Raw genomic sequence first — 18,999 nt, forward strand, 5'->3', positions numbered from 1 at the left:
CAACACAACATTGCCTAGGCAATGCAAGGAAATACCCCTCTCACTCTTGCCACCAGCACAATGAGTGAATTCTCTCACCCTTGAAGTCTCTGAATAACTGACAAAGGGAGGCAGCAGTGAAGCTAGGATTGGTACCTCAGCTAAGTACAAATTTTGGGGCTAAACTTGCACATACTGATCAAAATCCAAGTTTTGGGATTTTAGCTAGTTCATTACCATGGACTTCAACAGAACAAAATCAGCTTACACCCAAGTACTTAGTCTTATTTTGGTTGCTCATTAGACTGCCCACCACCTGCTCTACCTCATTGTCATTTTGCCCCTTACTGATTTTGTACCAGAAAATGTAGCCAAAATTCTGTCTTTTGTGTTGAACTTTTTTCATGCTTTATTCAGCATGACCAAAATGCAATAGCAAAAGGCTTTTCCAAAGCTTTATTTTCCTGTTTAAGTTTGTGTCATAAACTGTAGGGAGCAAGTAGGGAGCAAGACCAATGCTTGTTTTCTTTCTTTCAAAGAGTGACTAGAACTTCTTAGATAAGTTTCATGCTTGAACAGTTTAAACAGGAACGTTTTAAGCAGCAACATATCACTGTAGTGGTGAGAAGTAACAAAGAAATAGGTTAACAGTAATAAACATTTGTGAGCACCCAGATTATATAGCTATGTGCCAATACCAGAAGTTGAGTTCTCAAACCCTTGTACAATTTTTTTGTTTTTCGTCTCAAGAATTGCAATCAATTGTTCTTTTGTAACAAAGAGACTAAATTGCAAGAAAGAAACTGGAAAGGACTCGAGCTATAATTTTCTGAGCCTGTTGAGGTATGTAGGAAGACTTGTAGGCAGCCAACAAGGATTTCATTCTTTCCTTTCCCATATACTACACTGAAATGGGAGTTTGTAGTTCCTTTGTTTAAAAACAAAGAAGATGATTGTGAAGATTACTATGGTGGAAGTGGTGTTTTTCTTTTAATTCTAGTCTATGTCATGCATGGACAGATGGACAACAGAAATTATTGCTTACGGTGAAAAACCACAGCTCATTGAAACGTATCTGAAATCCTCAGAAGCTGCTGCTAGCCAGTGTAAGATATCTCAGAATGTTTAATTAGCGTTTGCTATTCAGGAAAGGAAGAATTTAAAAATAAATCCAAAAGCTTAGAGCAGGAGTGGCCACTTTTAGGGCCTGCAGATGTTGCTAGACTACAACTCCCATAATCTCTGACACTTGGACATGCTGACTGGGCCAACTGAAGGGCCACAAGATATCCATTGTAGAAATTATTCTGGTCATGTGGGAATGGGGAAAAAATGAAGTACATCTGAAATGCTCTATGCCAGAATTGTAAGGAAAATGGAGATGGAAAGGTTGCAAGAGTTTCAGTAATATGCTCAAATAATTTAAAATTTATCTTAATTGGATAAGTGAGAGTTTCTGTTTTGTTTTAAAAGCAGCCAATGAGCAGTGTCCGTGTCTATAAATAGTCAAAAAGACACATCTGCTATAATCTAGAGATCATGAGTTGTATGTGGGAAAAGGCTGTTGTGCATGTGTCAGCAAATGGCTGTGTAGCTCTGGTACCATTTATATTGAAAATCCATGTAGTATATAGAAATGTGCAAGGGCAAAGTCAGGCTAATGGGCTGCCTGGTCTGGTGCCCGATTGATTACACGGGAGCTGAATGCAAACCCCATGTGCAAGTTGCATGCCTGTCAGAAATACATCCAACGTGTCCATTGACTTGTTTTCTTTCCTTTGGAAAGATTCCTTTTTATAACATGGAATTTATAAACAAGATACAAAGGTAAAGTGAATACAAGAGAAAACAGTGAGTCATTGATACGCAGCTTGTAGCCATGGCTTAGTTAGCTTACAGAACATGGAAGTCAAGGGGAGTATAGAAATATAGAAATGTTGATCAATTGGCGATGGCATAAATTGGAAGTAGAATTCATAAAAGTATTGCATTAAATTAAATATTACTCTGCTGCCTTGGAACAAACTGAAGGTTACATAAGAGGAGACTAGTGCAATGTTGTGTAAATAAAGGGGGTGAGCATTTAGGACCATAATTTGAAGCAGACAACTGATGACACTGTGTTGTTCCTAGAATCTTATTTTAAACTAAAAGTTTTATTGATGTCTAAGGTTACAATTCTGATCACAATAACTTTCCACTCAAATCAGTTTAGCTCTGAAGTAGAAGCAATGATAACTGGGGTGTAAGTGTGTGAGCGGTTTTGAAGTTGAACAAGTTGCCTTTAGTGGGTTGTGAAACCTTTGTCCTTAGTGGGTTCCCAATAAGTCCTGGACCTACTGCAAACATTGTCAACTGTGAAAAGTGAAGAATTTTAAGGGGGTGGAGAGAGACAAAATATGAGTGATATTTACTCGAGCAGATGCATTGAAAGGAGTGGCTCAAACACAATCATGTCCATTCATTTCAGTGGGTCTACTCTGAGTAAAACTTTGTTGACTACAACTCTACAATATTTACACTGGCCATAGTACAGATGATAGATGAGATTTCAGTTTTAAAGAATGGGCTCTGTAAACACAGTTCCAGATGCTGGATCAGGGAAGGGAAACAGCTGGTGCAAGCAGTTTCCCATTCTAAATGCATGGAAGCATGCTTTCACACATGTAATGGCCCCAACTGGATTGAGTTTATTTATTAGTTTGAAAGATAGCATTGCATTTTGCCCAAAACATTCTCATAATTCTGTTTGGAAAATACAACACACTGAAGCACAAGTAAGGCTAACTAATTGAAGTGATATGAAAATGGACAGTGTTATCAGATTATGATGCTATACTAGAATAATTTGGAAATCGGATTCATTACTGGCTTGTGAAGTCTAGCTATTTTATGACATATAAACACTGCAATTTATTTGGTAAGTTCTATCAATTGGATTTTAGTTAGAAATATATGATTTTTTCAAAATCTTGACTTCACAGACACAAAGCTGTCAGCAAAGAATGGAACTGTCTGTATCTGTGCAGTGGTTCTCAGAAGTCAACAGGCACCTGAAAGCTTATGATTGGATAAGAAAGAACAGCATTGGCTTTTAGTGCAGGTAAAACTTATTATCTAAAATCCTTGGTTTCAGGTGCTGGTACTCTAATTAGTTCTGCCAGGATAGAATGCAAACAAATTTATCTTACCTGAAAATGCTTAATCATGCAAAAAGAATGGTAAAAATTTATTGACCCCAATCCAAAAACAGATGTAAGCAGCAAGGCACATACTGGTGGAGTGATCCAAGACAGCAGACCTTGCAATGTAGATAGGAATTACCGTATTTTTTGCACCATAACACTCACTTTTTTCCTCCTAGAAAGTAAGGGGAAATGTCTGCGTGTTATGGAGGGAATGCCTACGGGTGATGGTGGGGATCTGCTGCAGTCGTGAGCAGAGGATCCATGGTTCCCCTTCCTTCCCTCCTCCGTGGCTCGCTTTGAAACAGCAAAGCGGGAGAAGAGCCGCTGAGTGGGGAGGAGAGTGGGACAGCGAGCCTGCTTCTTTAAAGGAGCAGTTCCGGTTGGTTCCTTTAAAGCAAGCAGGCTCTCTGTCCCTCTCTCCTCCCCACTCAGCTCGCTAAATAGCAGCAAAGTTTTTCAACTCGCTAAGCCGGGGATGAGCGGGGAGGAGGGAGAAAAGCAGAGCCTGCTTGCTTTAAAGGAGCAAAGCGGGAGGGGAGAGGAGCCTTCTCCCCTTATACCCCTCTTCTTCATTATTAGCAGCATCCTTCTCCACCCACCCCACGCATGCTCCTTGTCCCTTGAGTGCTTTTCCTTCCCTCCCCACTTAAAACGTGGTTACAAAGCACGGATTCACATGGATCCTCAGGATTTTTGCACTGGGTCACCCCAAATTCACCATCAGATCACATAGCATGTCCATGGCTACATCTTGCACCAAAAAAATCACGTACCCACTGTTGCCTGGGGCCGCAGTGGTGCAAAAACATGGTTACAAAGCATGGATCCACATGGATCCTCAGGATTTTTGCATTGGGCTACTCCAAACTCACTGTCAGATCACATGCCTGTGGCCACAGCATGAACCACAAAAATCATACATCCACTGTTTCGTTTAGAATATTTTTTTTCTTGTTTTCCTCCTCTAAAAACTATGTGCGTGTTATGGTCAGGTGCGTGTTATAGAGCGAAAAATACGGTAACATCCTCATAAAAGAGAATGGATAGGGATGTATGTTTCATTCCACATGGTTAGACAAATGAAAACATGGGCCTGCTCCAAACCAATGCATTGTGGATAGGGATTACATCTGATGTGTAGGAGCCCTTTCCAATGTATCTTGTACAGTGGTACCTTGGGTTACAAACACCTCAGGTTACAAACACTTCGGGAAACAGACTCCACTAACCCGGGTTAAGAACTTTACCTCAGGATGAGAACAGAAATTGTGCGGTGTGGCGGCAGCGGGAGGCCCTATTAGATAAAGTGGTACGTCAGGTTAAGAACGGTTTCGGGCTAAGAACGGACCTCCGGAACGAATTAAGTTTGTAACCAGAAGTACTACTGTATTTTACCAAACAACAGTTATTAATTATAACATTCTGTTACACTGTGATGTGGCATTTAGAATGCATTTTTAACTATACCAATCTTCAGGATGACTGGAGAATCATCCAACAGTTTGAACATAAAGCCTTGGTAGAAAAAGCTTAAAAGTATTTCAGACACTCAAGTGGTAGGTATGCCTAGTAGGATTTTTTTTTTTTAATCTTTGAAAAGCAGCTCCTGATAACATACCACAACCTGCTTTTGTAAGTCCTCTCACTTTCAAAAGCCATTTGCTATTTGACACGTGGGGCTACTATAAGAAACTCTAGCCCAGAACTGACTTTAACACAGTGGGTAGTATTCAACTGAATAATTGTGCTGGCAGAAGGATTAGCAAGAATAAAGGGGGTTCCCCCCCTTCACTACATTCTGCCCTCAAATCTGCTTCAGAGGGTTTTTGGGGAAACCCAGAAGAGATTTAGAGAGGGGCTGTGTGGAGGAGAGGGAGAGGAAGTTCTATTGTGGAAGAATAAATCCTTGTGCTGACTTAGATTAGTGCTGTGTTGAATACAACCCACCACGTTTTTCTTTGGATTCCAGCCAAAATATGGTTTCCTGCTAATGTACATTGTTGAAGAGGTATGCCTTAGGTGCACACACCTTTGCTTTACTGTAACTATACAGTATGGATTGAGGGTTGTGTTCGAATCCCTCGTTCCTCCCGAATTAATTTGCCACAGTCTAACTCCGTAGATAAGGTAGTCCCAGAAGTGGAGTTGGATGGATGCGTTTGCTTGCACTGCAGTCCATAAAAGAAACAAAAGGCCTTTTCGCATGCAGAAAGGAAAAGATGGAAAAAAGAAAAATAAAGATAATAATGGTTAAGCAAACCAACAAGAAAGTTTAAAATAAGAATGATACCAAAACTATAGGAAATGGGAAATGAAAACTGTCAAAAATACGAAAAATTAATGGCCCCTCCAGACAACCTGTTTATTGAGCATTCATCAATATTTTCTTGCACAAAGCTTATGTGGAGGATTGATTATATATTGTCTTTACTGAGCATTTATCCTGATTTGCTTGTAGGGTGTTTGTATGTCTTCCTGTATGTTCGTTCCATACTTTTCACTGTATTTCCCTATCTCTTTCCAAACAACAAAAAGTCATTTAAAAATGGATTTGTTGTGTTAGGGTGAAAGAGCCCTTTAATCCACGCTTCATTAAGCAAACCTAAACTTCCAGTGTGTGCTTGAATTCCTGCTGCAAAATAGTGGCAGTCTGGAGGTGCCATAAGTTAACCTTTGAAGATCATGTATATTTGTACTTTAGATTATTAAATGTTCATATTTTCAAGAACCAAGCAATCTGTATGAATGCTTTACCCTTCACAGTTCTCTTAATTGTTTCACTGAATAATGATAGAAGAGCAGAATAATACCCATATTACCATTTACCAGGGATGCATATGAGATTTCTTCTGTGATTTTGGGGTTCTGAGTTACCTGAACTTTTTAAAAGAGCGGCAGTGATGTGTTACCGATCCACCATTTTTCTGGGTTTGATTCTCTGACTTCTCAAACTTCTGCACATGCAGAGAGTTTGATGCAGTATCCAGCTTGTACTTCCACCCCCCCCAAAAAAATTCTGCTGACACCATGCAAAAAGGAATCTTGATAAGATTAGCTTGTGTACATTGATTAAATCAGAGCACAAAAAAGAATCCTGATGACCATTAACATTTGCACATAATCTCATAATGAAAACAAAGAAGAAAGTTATGCCAACATTAATTTTCTAATTTTTTCAAGGTAAATTTTAAGGCAGACATTACAGTATATAGGGCAGAACCTACCAACCTGCATAATGATAATGATAAACAAAATAGGGGAAACTGCTCATCCACCCCTGCTCTTTACAAGTTTCTGCCATACAGTGAGATGATTTTACATAAATATGATATGTATTATGTCAGAATTCTCCTCTTGTGACGCACAGAATGCTGATCTGTACATAGCAGTTTATCAGTTTCACTGAAATGAATGTGTTGTTTCTTACTGGCTTCAAGACTGTAGAAAACAGATGCCACCCAGCAAACACTGTTCTTGTGCAGTCCCCAGTCATTTTAACAGGATTTGCATAGAAGCAACTGACCTTTACTGTATTATATAGTTGCTCTAATAACAAAGCAACCATCTATCAGGCAACTTGCCATGCATTATTTGCTAATTTTAAGGTAAAAAGGTAGGATTATAAATATAGATTTCAAAATAGCAGGCTGATCCTATCCATAGTGGTTCAGACATGCAGAGCCTCAAGCCACGGTGGCTGCAGCAGCCTCCTGCATTATTCGAGCAGAGCTGGAAAGCTCTCTGTTGCTGCATAGCAAAGGAAACACCCATGCTATAATCTCAGGATCGGCCACGGCTTTTCCAGAAGTAATGAATTGAAGCCACTCTGGCAGCTTTTATGATGGGCATGTCAGCAACACCTCTGAACCTCATAGAGACGTTGTAACCTCTCTGTTTGAGGAGCAGGTGCCAAGGCTTGTACTAGTGTTGGGAATTTAGCTCTCGATCATCTGCTTTGGTTTCATTATAGGGTGTCCCAAATCAACTGGTACATACATTTCCAGCTGGAAATACAGCAAGGCTACATCCAGAGCTAGATATTTCTGCCTTATTTCCTTCCAAGCCAGCCTATGCTTGATTTCCGACAATAAAACAACAACTGTGTGCAATATTAACTGTGCCAAAAAGTTCTGCACAGTTTTGCCAAGTATCAAAAATTGGATGGAGCCCTTGGTACTTCCCTCTCCTCATTAACAAATGTACACAAGGCAGTGCCAGAAAGTCTGGCAGACTGTTAGTGGAGGAGTCTGACTCATAGAGCCTATTCTAAAGCTGAGATTCCCATGGGAGCTCTTGCACTGAAATGCCAAAGCCTGCAAAAACCTAACCTGGGTCTTGACCTGCTTCTTAGGTAGGTAGCTTAAGCGCTGCATTCTGACTTGCAATGAAGCAGTTATGCAGAAAGAGGCCGAGATAGACTCTCGGCAAGTACTGTATTGCCAGTTCACAACATAACCTTGACAGCCGCTGCTGGCAAATGACCCTGTATACAAAGATAGTCCTTTGGAATCTATGGAGAGGGAGCAGTTTTGGGGTTCAGTCTCCCAATCTCAAACCACACGCAAACACATTTTTGTACCACACAGACTCACTCAAACCCTACCTACCTGTTCGATGTCACTGTTTTTCCTCGATTTGTAAATAAATTCTCCAATAGCTACAAACACAGAAAGAACAAGTCCTGCTGCAAGCACTATGAAGATGCCCCCAATGTTCTCCACACCAAGGGCACTGGCTTCTTTGCTGTCCTCCTCAGGGCAACCATTGCCTCGCCACCACTTCTCCTTCATCATGTGCAGCTTTCCTTCCTCTTGTAGCTGGAGAATGGCAATAGTGATTTTGTCTCTGTAAGGAGAGCCTGGGCAGGGTGGGAGGGAAGCAAAACAAGGAGGATTGAATATGACATTCAGGCAAGAGCACAGGCAAAAGTAGAGTTACCAGTCTGATCCAGCTCTTTGTATAGCAGCAGCAGTAGTAGTAGTAGTAGTACTAAGTTGACATTATCAAGAGCACTAAAATATACAATGTGCATTCAAGCATCCAGAACTTTGTAACAATGTTACTTATGCTGGTTATTCATATTGCTTGTTATACCACACGGAATGGGCAATAGTTCTTTTTAATCTTTTTGAATCTTGGTGATTTCTTTGTTCAGCCATTGATCCCATGGCTTAGTAGGACTTTGACCTGAGATCCAATTTTCTGTTCGTTGAGTAACACTGCTCTTTATCCAAACGGAAAGTATTGTAATATTACAGCCAGACACCTGAACCTTTAATTTATCCAGCACTGATCAGGCCTCAATCACAGTTCTCAGTGTTAAGAGTTCAATCCTGAAACATGTATAGTATTAATGTAGAAAGTACCTTGAAGTGTCGGTTTTCTAACTGTTCCATCTATGTAGAAGAATATTTTCCTAATATTTGGACAAAATAAACTTTTCTATCCCTTCCTATAACCAACACCACCTGTTAGTGGCAAGGCTGACAAAGTTGTCAGATGTCTGTAAATCCTGGAGAAACCTGACTTTCCCATCAGTCATCTTGTGCATTTGTTTTTTGTTGTTGGCAGTTCAACAACACTGCAAAGCAATAATGCAAGAAAACATTTGAGTTCGTTGACTTTGCAAGCATTGTAGTTTACGAAATATTTTAACTTTTTTGTTTGTTTCAATTGTGTGGATGACATTGAGATTATTGATTTCACCATAAACACACACATATCTTCCCAAATCTTTCTTTAAATTCATATTAATCATATAAGAAACCTCTTATAACTACATCCCCCAGCTGTATTTCTGATGCATACGTTCTCCCTAAGGAGCTACCATCTGTTCTAATTTATTCCTTCATTGTTTTGGGCTTGAAACATAGAATCTTTATCACTGCCCTGAAATCTTTACAGTGCATCAATCATTATCTTGGAACCTTTGCATTTTCTCCTGGGGGCAGTGGTTGACGACTGCTGTCATCAAAGAAATTCAAATACAGTCTGAAACATTAGTCAAAATGCAACAATACTTTACAAATTAAGAGAACTTGGATAAACCTAGTCCTAAAAGCTAATCTAGAATCCTAATATTAAAAATCAGCAGCATTAAACTGGAATGATGAACTGACACAATTGTTCAAATTTACTGAAATTATTGAAAGTATTTATTAGTCATATTAAGGTTGTAGCTCTACATGTGTGGAGAACATGGCCCAGGGGGCTCCCCTAGACTTCCAGTATAATTACTCCCTTTCATGCCAAACATGCCATTGTTGTGCTAGGTGTGGTCCAATGTACCCAGATGACTGGGGCCTTGCTGGGCTTTCCCTAAGAGGCCTTGTGCCTGGCTTTACTCTTGCTTTTTCTGAGAGCAGCCTGCATATTATGAATCTGGAGAAGAATAAGCTGCTAGATGTTACAAGGAGAGGCCTGCACTTGACATGAAATCTACTCTTTCCTCTATAGGACCAAGGAAACTGAGGAACAATTATCATGTTTTCAAAGTACAGAAGGGGAAAGGAAAGGGCAACTGTCCCCCTCAAAGTACCCATCTCCATCTATAACTTCTTCTGATGAAAAAGGTCCCAGCCTGGCTGCCCTAGTAGCCCACCTTGGTGCCTTAAAGAAGGCAAGCACAACCAAGGAAGCAAAAATAGCTGGTAGGGAAATAGGGCAGGAAATGCTAGAAACTACCAGGTCAATGCAATTGATCTTGCTGCTGTTGAGGCCTGGGTTTTAGTTGAACCTCTACGGGAGGAAAGTTCCATCAATTTCGAACGCCTCTTTGTTTTTTCTCGTTATTAAAATGAGAAGAAGATATAAAAGAATATAAAATAATAGCTTGTGGGGCTTATTTGGATATATTTGTGAAAAACATTGGAACTCTTTCGACCTACCAGAGCTCTTGCAAAGCAGTGAATGTGTCAGATAAAAAGGATTTTAATTTACCTATCACAGTCTAGCAATCACCACTGATATTCATACACTTCTTACCAATGGGAGTTCCTACGCCATAACCTTTGGAATCAATGAGCCCTCCAATCTGGGTGAGATTACAGTTCCTCTGAGTGACGTATTCTATGCTAGTTGATTCCATCAGCAGAGCATAGTCGGTGGTGAGCACACGCTGGATTCCCTCGTCATTGTTCTTTACCAGCGCTGTCTGCTGCCTGCTGCTCATGAATGCCCACATTTTCTCATAAGTTGATATTTTGGATTTCTAAGAATAGAAGTCACAAGCGTCAGAAATAGGTCCTATTCACACGCTATATATATATTTTTAAACCCTCACATTGCTAGTTGGCATCAGCTCTAGTTGTTGAGTGTAGGAGAATCTTTTGAGAATTGGGAATCTTTTCCATTCAGATATATTCTGCTGAATGTAGCCTTATGGGTCAGCACTTTTACAAATTTCCAACAGCTAATATAATGAGCACATGGCTTCTTTTAACACCATTTGTCACAAAATACCATTGAGGCCTGTGGTCTGTTTGTGACCCAGTGAGACCTACAATGGAAAACCGATGGACAGTACAGAACAATTACTGCCAGGTGTTCTATAGGAAAAGAGCTGTGCTATTGCTCAGCTGTGATAGAATGTACTGTATTGCTCTTAAAAATAGTCCAGTCTGATAAAGACAGTTTGTCAGCTTCAAACAAAAATATAAAGGCAAACTAATAAAAAAGAATACAGGAACTTAAATGAGTGCTCAGGATAACCAAGGCCCCTGGTCTCCATTATAAAATTGCAGATGAACTGTTTAATTACTGAATATTCAAAATACAGGTTCAGTTTTTTAATTTATAGTGCCCAAAACACAACTGTGTTTTCTTTTATCCATAAAGAACATTATAGTCCTAGCCTTGTTCTTCCATCACTGACTGAGATATGATCTTTTGCTAGTGATATCTGCTATTCAAATCAATTATATATCTCTGTTTGCTGGAAAACACCTGAGGTTTTTTTTTAAAAAAATACTTAAGAAGTTAAGATTTGCATACAGAATATGAATATCACTTTGGATGGTACCAGGATCTTACATGGTGATGCTTATATTTCTAGTCTTGCATAGAAACCAGTACATTTCCGTCATGTTAAAAGGATCCTCTCCCATAAATCTTTAAGGAAACAGCTTGTGAATAAAGTCCCTATTGCCTTCACTAAACAAGAGTTGAATCCCATTACAGAGTCTTTATATTCATGGATGGGTGTAGCCAATACTTTGTGAGACAGGATGTCTCTGTAAATATAATCTTCTGGGATGGCCCCAAGGCAGTGAGATGTTACCTTATCTTTAAGCAGAAACTTAACCTTAGACTTTTCAGTATTTGAACTTTTACTATGTCTCTTCTAGTATGCTATTTTAAACAAAACATTGTTTTTGACTTAAATGTCAAGGTTATCTTGTACGCATTGAATACCATTGCAAACACTTGCATAACCCATATTTTACTGTAGGGCAACATAAATTTCCACATAACTGCAATCTGGAAAGACACACACATTCTGGCAACACAAATCTGTAATTAATTAGCAAAACTGGTTTCAGTGTGCCAAATTACAGTATTTATCCTTACAGCAGTATTGTGAAATAAGTAATTTATTAATTAATTCCATTGATTAATCACCTAATTAAAATATTTCTCTAGGTGACATATAAAATAATATACAGAATTAAGACAGTGCTACAGTTCAGTAAAACCAATAAAATCTACCTCACAACAATTTGGTAACAAAAAGGAATTATGATTCTGTGTTTCGAAGCAAACAAGGACAGAGAGAGAGAGAGAATGACTTAAAGCATCACTAGCACTGAAGCACAACTTAGAAGTGATTCGTGTGGCCATCAGGCACATGGCAATTTCTGGAAATTAACTTTAAATCAATTGCATGTTTTGTTATGACCAGTGGTTTTTAGGAAATAAATTTGACTGACTGACATTGCAAGTGTTTTGCCTTTCTCCCTTAGTGGTCTGGTTGTTTGTGTTGGCATTACTCTGCCACACAAATGTACAGGCTTTTTGCATGCATCACAGTCCACATTGTATCTGGCTGGGTGAATCTGTTCTCACCTGTGAGACATGACCAGGTCTTAAGTAACAAGGCTGCACTCTTCTGACTCCTGTTCAACTACTCCTAGCATCTGTTGGGTGTCCTCTGCAGCTTCCATGAGGCTCTCCTCTCCTGAGCATAGGAGAGCTGGGATTCCTGCCTTTCCATCCAGAGGTGTTGGATCTGAGGAAGGGTTGGGATTTCTTTTCTCCAGCCTTAGCTCCAGCACTTCAGCTTCCCCTCTTCGTCTCTTTCCTCATTGCCCGCCAGCCCAAGCCTGACACCATCTCAGGGCACTTCCAATATTTGTCATGCCCTGAAAGCTTTGCTACCACTCTTTCCTGGTATGGGCTTCTGAGGGGCAATACCTTTCTTGTATAGTGGCATTTCAGATTCTCTGTGTTGCATGATTTATAAGTGTGCACAGTATTAAAAAAAAACATTTCGGCTGTAGCCTCCAGAGCCATCTTAGCAAAAACATGTTTATAAATACTATAGGAGAAATGTACATATTTATTATAAGGGGAAAAATGGGGAAATGGTTTAAAAATACAACTATTCTTTAATTCTATTTATTTTGATGCTTTTATGGAGAACACCAACAGAATAACAATAGAAAGTACTAAATACTAATGCAGTTAGTTTATTAATCTCATTTCCAAGCAGCAAGGAAGGCTTTATTTATGAACAGAGGTATCAAGGAAGTTTGTCATTAACTGTACTTTTGCAGCTGTGTTAATACACTTAGATATTGCTAGTTTTTAGAAGAGTCAGAAATATAAATGTTGAGAACCCCAACCCCACAGTTTCACTGTGAACTTGTAAATGTGTGGCCAGTAACTGAAAGCAGCCATTTATAAAGTCATGGTGGCAACCATAGAAATCTGTTCGCAGAAAACAGCAGAGATAGCAGGAGCACATTCCTTTCCAAATTCCCATAGCTTTGTCAATCTGTCACAGCGTCTTTACAGTGATAGCTTCTTAAAGGTTAGCTTTGCCTCTGTGCATCATGCTTAGATCCCACAGTGGGGATGTGGATAACTATAATTACCTGCATCTGCTCAGGTGTTTCCTCCCTGAGATTACCAACTGCTGTTTATAAAGCTCTGCCATATTCATAGCTCGTTGGCATAATCAGGCTCAGAGTATGAACCTAATAAACCGAGAGCTGCCCCTGTGAACTAAATTAAATTTAATATGATTATTCCAGAATAAAATGTTTTAGAATTGAAGACGTGGTTTATTTTATGAGTTAAAGGTGCAAACCAATGGTCCCTGGGCGTGTGTCCCAGGTACCATAAAATTCTGGCAGATCTCCTCTCGGAAGCCCCCTCCCAGGAAATGTGGGAAGGGCTGCTACTATTGCCTCATCACCATTGATACTCCAGGTACAAGAGAGTGTAAAATATATTTGGTTTATATCTATATAACATAGTTTTGAAATTATATAATTATGTAATTTTGTTTATATTTCCTTAGCTGTGGTACATCTTTCCAACTAGTTCAGATAGATAACTGCCAGAGTTGGTCCAAATTAGCCCAACATAAGTGCCAATTTGATATTGTGTGTAATTCTGCCAATGACACAAAGCAAAGGCAACGGGTGATATATCACTTGGGATTCTATAGACTGACTAGCCACATTTCCCCCAATTTGTCTTTTATTGCAGTAAGTTTTGGCTGTTTCCCAAATGCTGAGCTGGAGTTCTGAAGGGCTTACTGGTGGCTCCAATGTATTTTGGGCTGCTTGTGCAATGGAGGGTTCCTTTACAGACTGAGCAGTATTGCTTTGAGCAAAGATCTTTGAGTTCGGCAATGGAACAGTGCAGGTCACACACAGTTTCCTGCAGCTATTCCGACATAAATATCTCAGGTTCATTTGATTTCTCCATTCACATTTACTATCTAGTTCAAGAAAAAATGTCACCTGATAATGCAAACACTATCTTACCTTGAAGAAGGTCATAGTTGAGCCATCTCTAACAGCTCCGTATTCTATCTTAGTTTGCTTTGCCAGATCATCTGCAGAATCAATGGGGGATTCCATTCTCTCAACAGTCAAGAAGGCGGCCAAATTAGCAGTGTAGGATGAGATTATGATCAAGGTGAAAAACCACCATATTCCTCCAACTATTCTGGTGGAAAGAGCTTTTGGCATGAGCTCAGATCCTATATAACACCATCAAAACATCTGTATTACAATAGGCTGAAATAAATGTCAAACTAGTTCTACGGACTTACGTTTAGGAACATGCTAAATGTATGAACAACAGACTACAATGATTTGATGTAATAATCGCGGACATACAGAGTTAACACTAAACAAGGAAACATACTTTGAAAAAGAAGTATGAATGCTAAATGATAAACACATGGATGTCCTTGGGTCTGAATTCCAAATTCACCCCCCAAAATTCTTTGTCATTAATAATATATCTAAATTGCTGTTCCCAGTAACATAATTGGGCTCTGATGCTGAACACACTTACTCAGATGTAAGTTTCATTGACATTACTGTAATAAATGTGGTTAGGAACAGGGAACTTATATTAATGTGAATTATTTTCCTTCCACCTCAGTAATGGCTTGGTACCACGAAATCACATGGAGGAATAGGCTTACTTTAGTAACAGCTACAGAGCTTAAATGGGTAAGAGGAAAAAGGGGGGAAACACATAAATTGTCTTTTAAATATACAGTTAAGCTCTTAGGGACAGTTAGAAGTGAGAACCCTAAGCCATAATGGACAACTGTGGTGAAGCAACACAAGATGCAGCAAGCTTAGGACAGTAAATGGATAATTTTCATGTTATTTCATTGTTGAAAGTAAAATTCTTTCCCCACATTAAAGATTTAGTTCTATCTATATGTTTATTGCACTAATTTGAACCCATTTTCCCATCCCTGCCCCAGTAAAAATGGTTCCAACTTAATATTTGGTGCTCATTGGATGACTTTATGAAGTGATCCCATTAAATATATATAACCATTTTTAGAGAGCCTGCTGACATCCAGGCCCTTCAGAATTAACAAATTCTCACAGGACCACTTCAACATCACTGCCAGGTCAAAATGTTATGTCAGAATCAGCCCTGTTTGCCCTGCATAGCCTTTCAATGCACGGAAGACAGAAATATTATTAAAAGTTTTCTTGAAGCACCATGAAGTCAGTCTATTCTTCATGGCTGAGCTGACAGACAAGCATATTAGCAAATCAAATACTGATTCAAGATGTTTGCACGGCCCTCTCCTGCACATTCCCTTTGCCTTTCCCGTACTTGCTTGCTTCCCCTTCCTATTCCTGCTTTATCCAGGGAAAATTAACAAAGTGCCCTTCAGCTTCTGGGCAAAACGTAGACATGAAGTTAATACTTGCACACATTGTTAAACTCATGGGTGCAAGGTGGGCTCAGGCTTCCTTGTAGCAGCTATTATACAGGGCTGGAACAAGGGATTGTGCCACCTGAAGCAGGCAGAAATATTGCTGCCATGCCACCTCTTCTCACGCTCCCATCCTCCTCTTTGTAGCAACAGCGATGGTGCTCTTCTTCCTGCGCTTCCCCATGTCTTCTCCCCCCTGTGTTCTTCTCCAAAAAATGCATTAGCAGCATCATCACTAGAGGGAGGTTTATCTGCCTCCCTCTTTCCTCCTGCCCCCTGGCTCAGTGCCTCACTATGTGGAAGGGTCAAAAGTGGCCAGGAGAGAGGCTGTTTAAACTTATAAACTTTTCAAAAGATGCTTTAAAGTTACTTAATGTTTTTCCAATGCTCAGACCCTTATCTTGCTAGGGGGCAGACAGGCATCTAGCGGTGTTGGCAGCAGCGGCAGTAGGACCACTGGCCAATAATGAGATGAGTTGGGGGCACTTGGGATTGGGACAGTTCACTGCGTTCCTATGACCACAGCCCAAAACAGTTGTCTCATTCCTCATGTTTGGGTTGACCCTGTATTTGCATAATAGAAACTGAGCACACCAAGTTCATCAACACAGTTAACATCACATCTAGTGTGGCTCCCCATTCTGGGAACCAGCCAGTAGAGAGCTTTGCTAATTTTCACCAGGTATAGGAGGGGGATGTAGCAACAAGGGAGAGAACAAGGAACCGGGCAGGGTCTGTATGCTCATCTGTTTAGTTTCAGCTGGGAAATCACATTTGTGTATCTTCTCTTCAACTGCAAGTCTCTGCTCCTACTGAATTTACAGTTGAGTCAAAGTACATGCTTAAATGCTTATTGGACTAAAGCATACATCAGCATGTGGTCAAATTTTGAGCTGGATACTAAACACTTGATACAATTTGTTCAGCAAACATTTTTTGGCACTGAAGTGCTGTGCCTTCTAAGACAATTATGTGAGATGAATACAAAAGATCGATGGCCTTGGCAGATTTATTAGTTTATAAACTGTATGGCTGGAAAAAGACCATCATTTTCCAAATGATAGCTGAAAAATAAAACTTCTCTTTATATCAATATGTCTGTGCTAAGAATGAGTCAAGGCTCCAAGCATGTTGATGTAGGCATTTTGAGCGTAATTGATGGGAATTTGCTCCAATTACTTAGAGTTAAGTGGGTGCCTCTGATTCTATTCTTTCATTTTGTGTTGTATTCTATGTACATACATGGAACGATAACTTCCATTTTATGGGGAATACTTGCCAAACACACGTTTCTTTGTAAATGAGATTGGTAATCTGACATATTGCTTGGGTTTTGGATTGGGATCTGCATATTTATGGCACATGCAGAGCTGCTTAAAAATTAACAGCCTGATCCAGCAAAGATCTGCACATAGAGGCAATCTTCCATGTGTGCACCCAGTGCAGATATGCAGCTAAAGAGCAATACTCAGCCGAGTACCACTGAACTAAATGGATTTGTTTGTTTTGTTTTGGATATGAATGATCATCTCAGCCCAGGGTCACTAGTTGTCTACAGTAAGAGCTGGATAGTGCCTGTTTAATGGGATTGTACTCCTCGTTACTCAGAAGCAAGTCCTTCCTGAATTTAACATGACTTACCTTCCAGTGAGTAGATGTAGGATTGCAGCCAAAGCTTCCTATTAATCTCAGAAATGCTATTTTTAAAACCAGTATCTTTATCTCCACTATAATTCTTTTCCTGGCACTCCAACAATACAATTTATTTTTACACACACCAACTCTTCCAGGGGTGATGCCCTTAGATTTGATCTGCAGCTGATCTAAACCAGCACAAGAAGCAGCTGCAAAGAGTGCTGATTCAGTTCCTCATGAAAACATTATTTACTAAAAGCTCAGCAAAGGAATATAAATTATGTAGACACTGATGTAATGCCACATTTTAATGAATATAGATGGTAATAATGGCTACCTACATTTCAGAAACCATTGCAACTTGGAAGAATAATCTAGAAAATTGGTTTCCTAGATAGGTGTTCCACAATAAAACACTGAGAAGTTTTGAAAGGTTTCAACCTCTAGCTAATTCTAATTTCTTTCTCTCCTCTGATTTTCTATCATAAGGAAACTCAGTTGCTTGAGTGAAAACAGAAAGTCTGCATTTTACCTCTTTTAGATTTGGTTAGGTTGAAAATTGCTGAGCTTGTGAAGTGTCAGTGGACACCATCAGCAACTGCCTTAAGCAAGTAAGAAGCTGAAGGCAAGCAATTGGCTCACAGGACCATGATGACTTACAAATTTTGATTGCTGATTCAGCACAGCTAAAGAATGAACACCTTTAGACCTACTTGGGTAGCATACAGATCTTTTTACAAGATATTCAAGAGAAATCATTGCTGTCTTTTGCCTCAGTCCAGATCCTCATGCAAGCTCTGATGCATACATGAAGCTCTTCTATGTGCAATTTCCCCTAGTAATCTTTTTGAGGGGAGCAGACCTGTAAGTGTAGAGCTTTATTGTTGCCCCATTCATCCCAGGGAAGTGCATGAGTTAAAGCACATGTGAATTAGGAGTTCTATATGTGCATCAGAGTTGTGGCACATACAGAAAATTGCTGGATCAGAAGGTTTTCTTCAGGGGACCTAAGATTCAAAATATGCTTAACAGCCTGATCACATTCATGGGTTGGTTTTTTTTCTTGCGTAAGCCCTATGGAGTTCTCTTTTTTATTTTTTTATTATTATTACTATTGCTATTATTATTGTGATTTTGTTACCAAGCACAGGCTTGTGTTATGACACTAAAATACTATATGTGTCTAAAGGAAGAGTGTCATTGAGTTTAGGGGGATAAATGGACATGGGACTGCAGCCTTAGCTTTATTTCATTCATAAGATATTGCTCTTCAAAGCAGCACGCTGTACTCATTTCAGAGGAATTTCACTGTCATTAAATAGGCTAGTAAGGTGGGAGCCATGACCTGTGTAGCTTTCTATACATTGTCAATTAATTTGCCAAGTATTTTGATAACCTTTCAAAGAAAATATGCTGCATTTGTATAGAGAACTTAAATAAGAGGTGTGAGAAAATAATGCTATTATTAAGAACCAGAGTCAGACAATACTTGCTGAAGACTCTCTAGTGCCTTTTTATGGCAGACATGACAGCCAATCCTGATCCAGACTTTGCTCACGCTCTGTAGAAAAGAGAAAGTCTGATCATCACATTTTAAAATGTAATAAACCAGTGGCTTCCAATCAAGCACAACAAGCAGCTTCTGTTAACAAGAAAGAGCATAACAATAGATGCAGAGGTTAGCAACCATTCATCTCTTGTTCAGACTCTACATGTTAATGATGGTGCACTTACAGTCCACACGTACCACAAGTTTGTACATGGAAACATTTG

At 39.5% G+C, this 18,999-nt stretch overlaps 1 protein-coding gene and 1 long non-coding RNA gene across 6 annotated transcripts in view; one reads left to right on the top strand and one right to left on the bottom strand.

The window, feature by feature from the left end:
- LOC128412959 (uncharacterized) overlaps nt 1-18,999 on the top strand; it is a 71,169-nt gene that overhangs the window by 12,531 nt on the left and 39,639 nt on the right. The gene's annotated exons all lie outside the window — the stretch shown is intronic.
- GRIK1 (glutamate ionotropic receptor kainate type subunit 1) overlaps nt 1-18,999 on the bottom strand; it is a 254,449-nt gene that overhangs the window by 1,240 nt on the left and 234,210 nt on the right. For 2 of the 5 annotated variants that reach the window (XM_053386552.1, XM_053386550.1), the window contains 3 exons: nt 14,162-14,379; nt 10,152-10,377; nt 7,775-8,025 (listed from right to left, as the gene is read on the bottom strand). In XM_053386552.1, coding sequence (XP_053242527.1) covers nt 7,775-8,025; nt 10,152-10,377; nt 14,162-14,379 — 695 coding nt within the window. Of the gene's footprint in view, nt 1-5,196; nt 5,363-7,774; nt 8,026-10,151; nt 10,378-14,161; nt 14,380-18,999 lie in introns of those variants that run through there. The other 3 variants (XM_053386551.1, XM_053386554.1, XR_008330202.1) reach the window with 3 other exon arrangements.

Source organism: Podarcis raffonei, chromosome 4 (genome assembly GCF_027172205.1).
Source record: "Podarcis raffonei isolate rPodRaf1 chromosome 4, rPodRaf1.pri, whole genome shotgun sequence".
Lineage (NCBI taxonomy): Eukaryota > Metazoa > Chordata > Lepidosauria > Squamata > Lacertidae > Podarcis > Podarcis raffonei.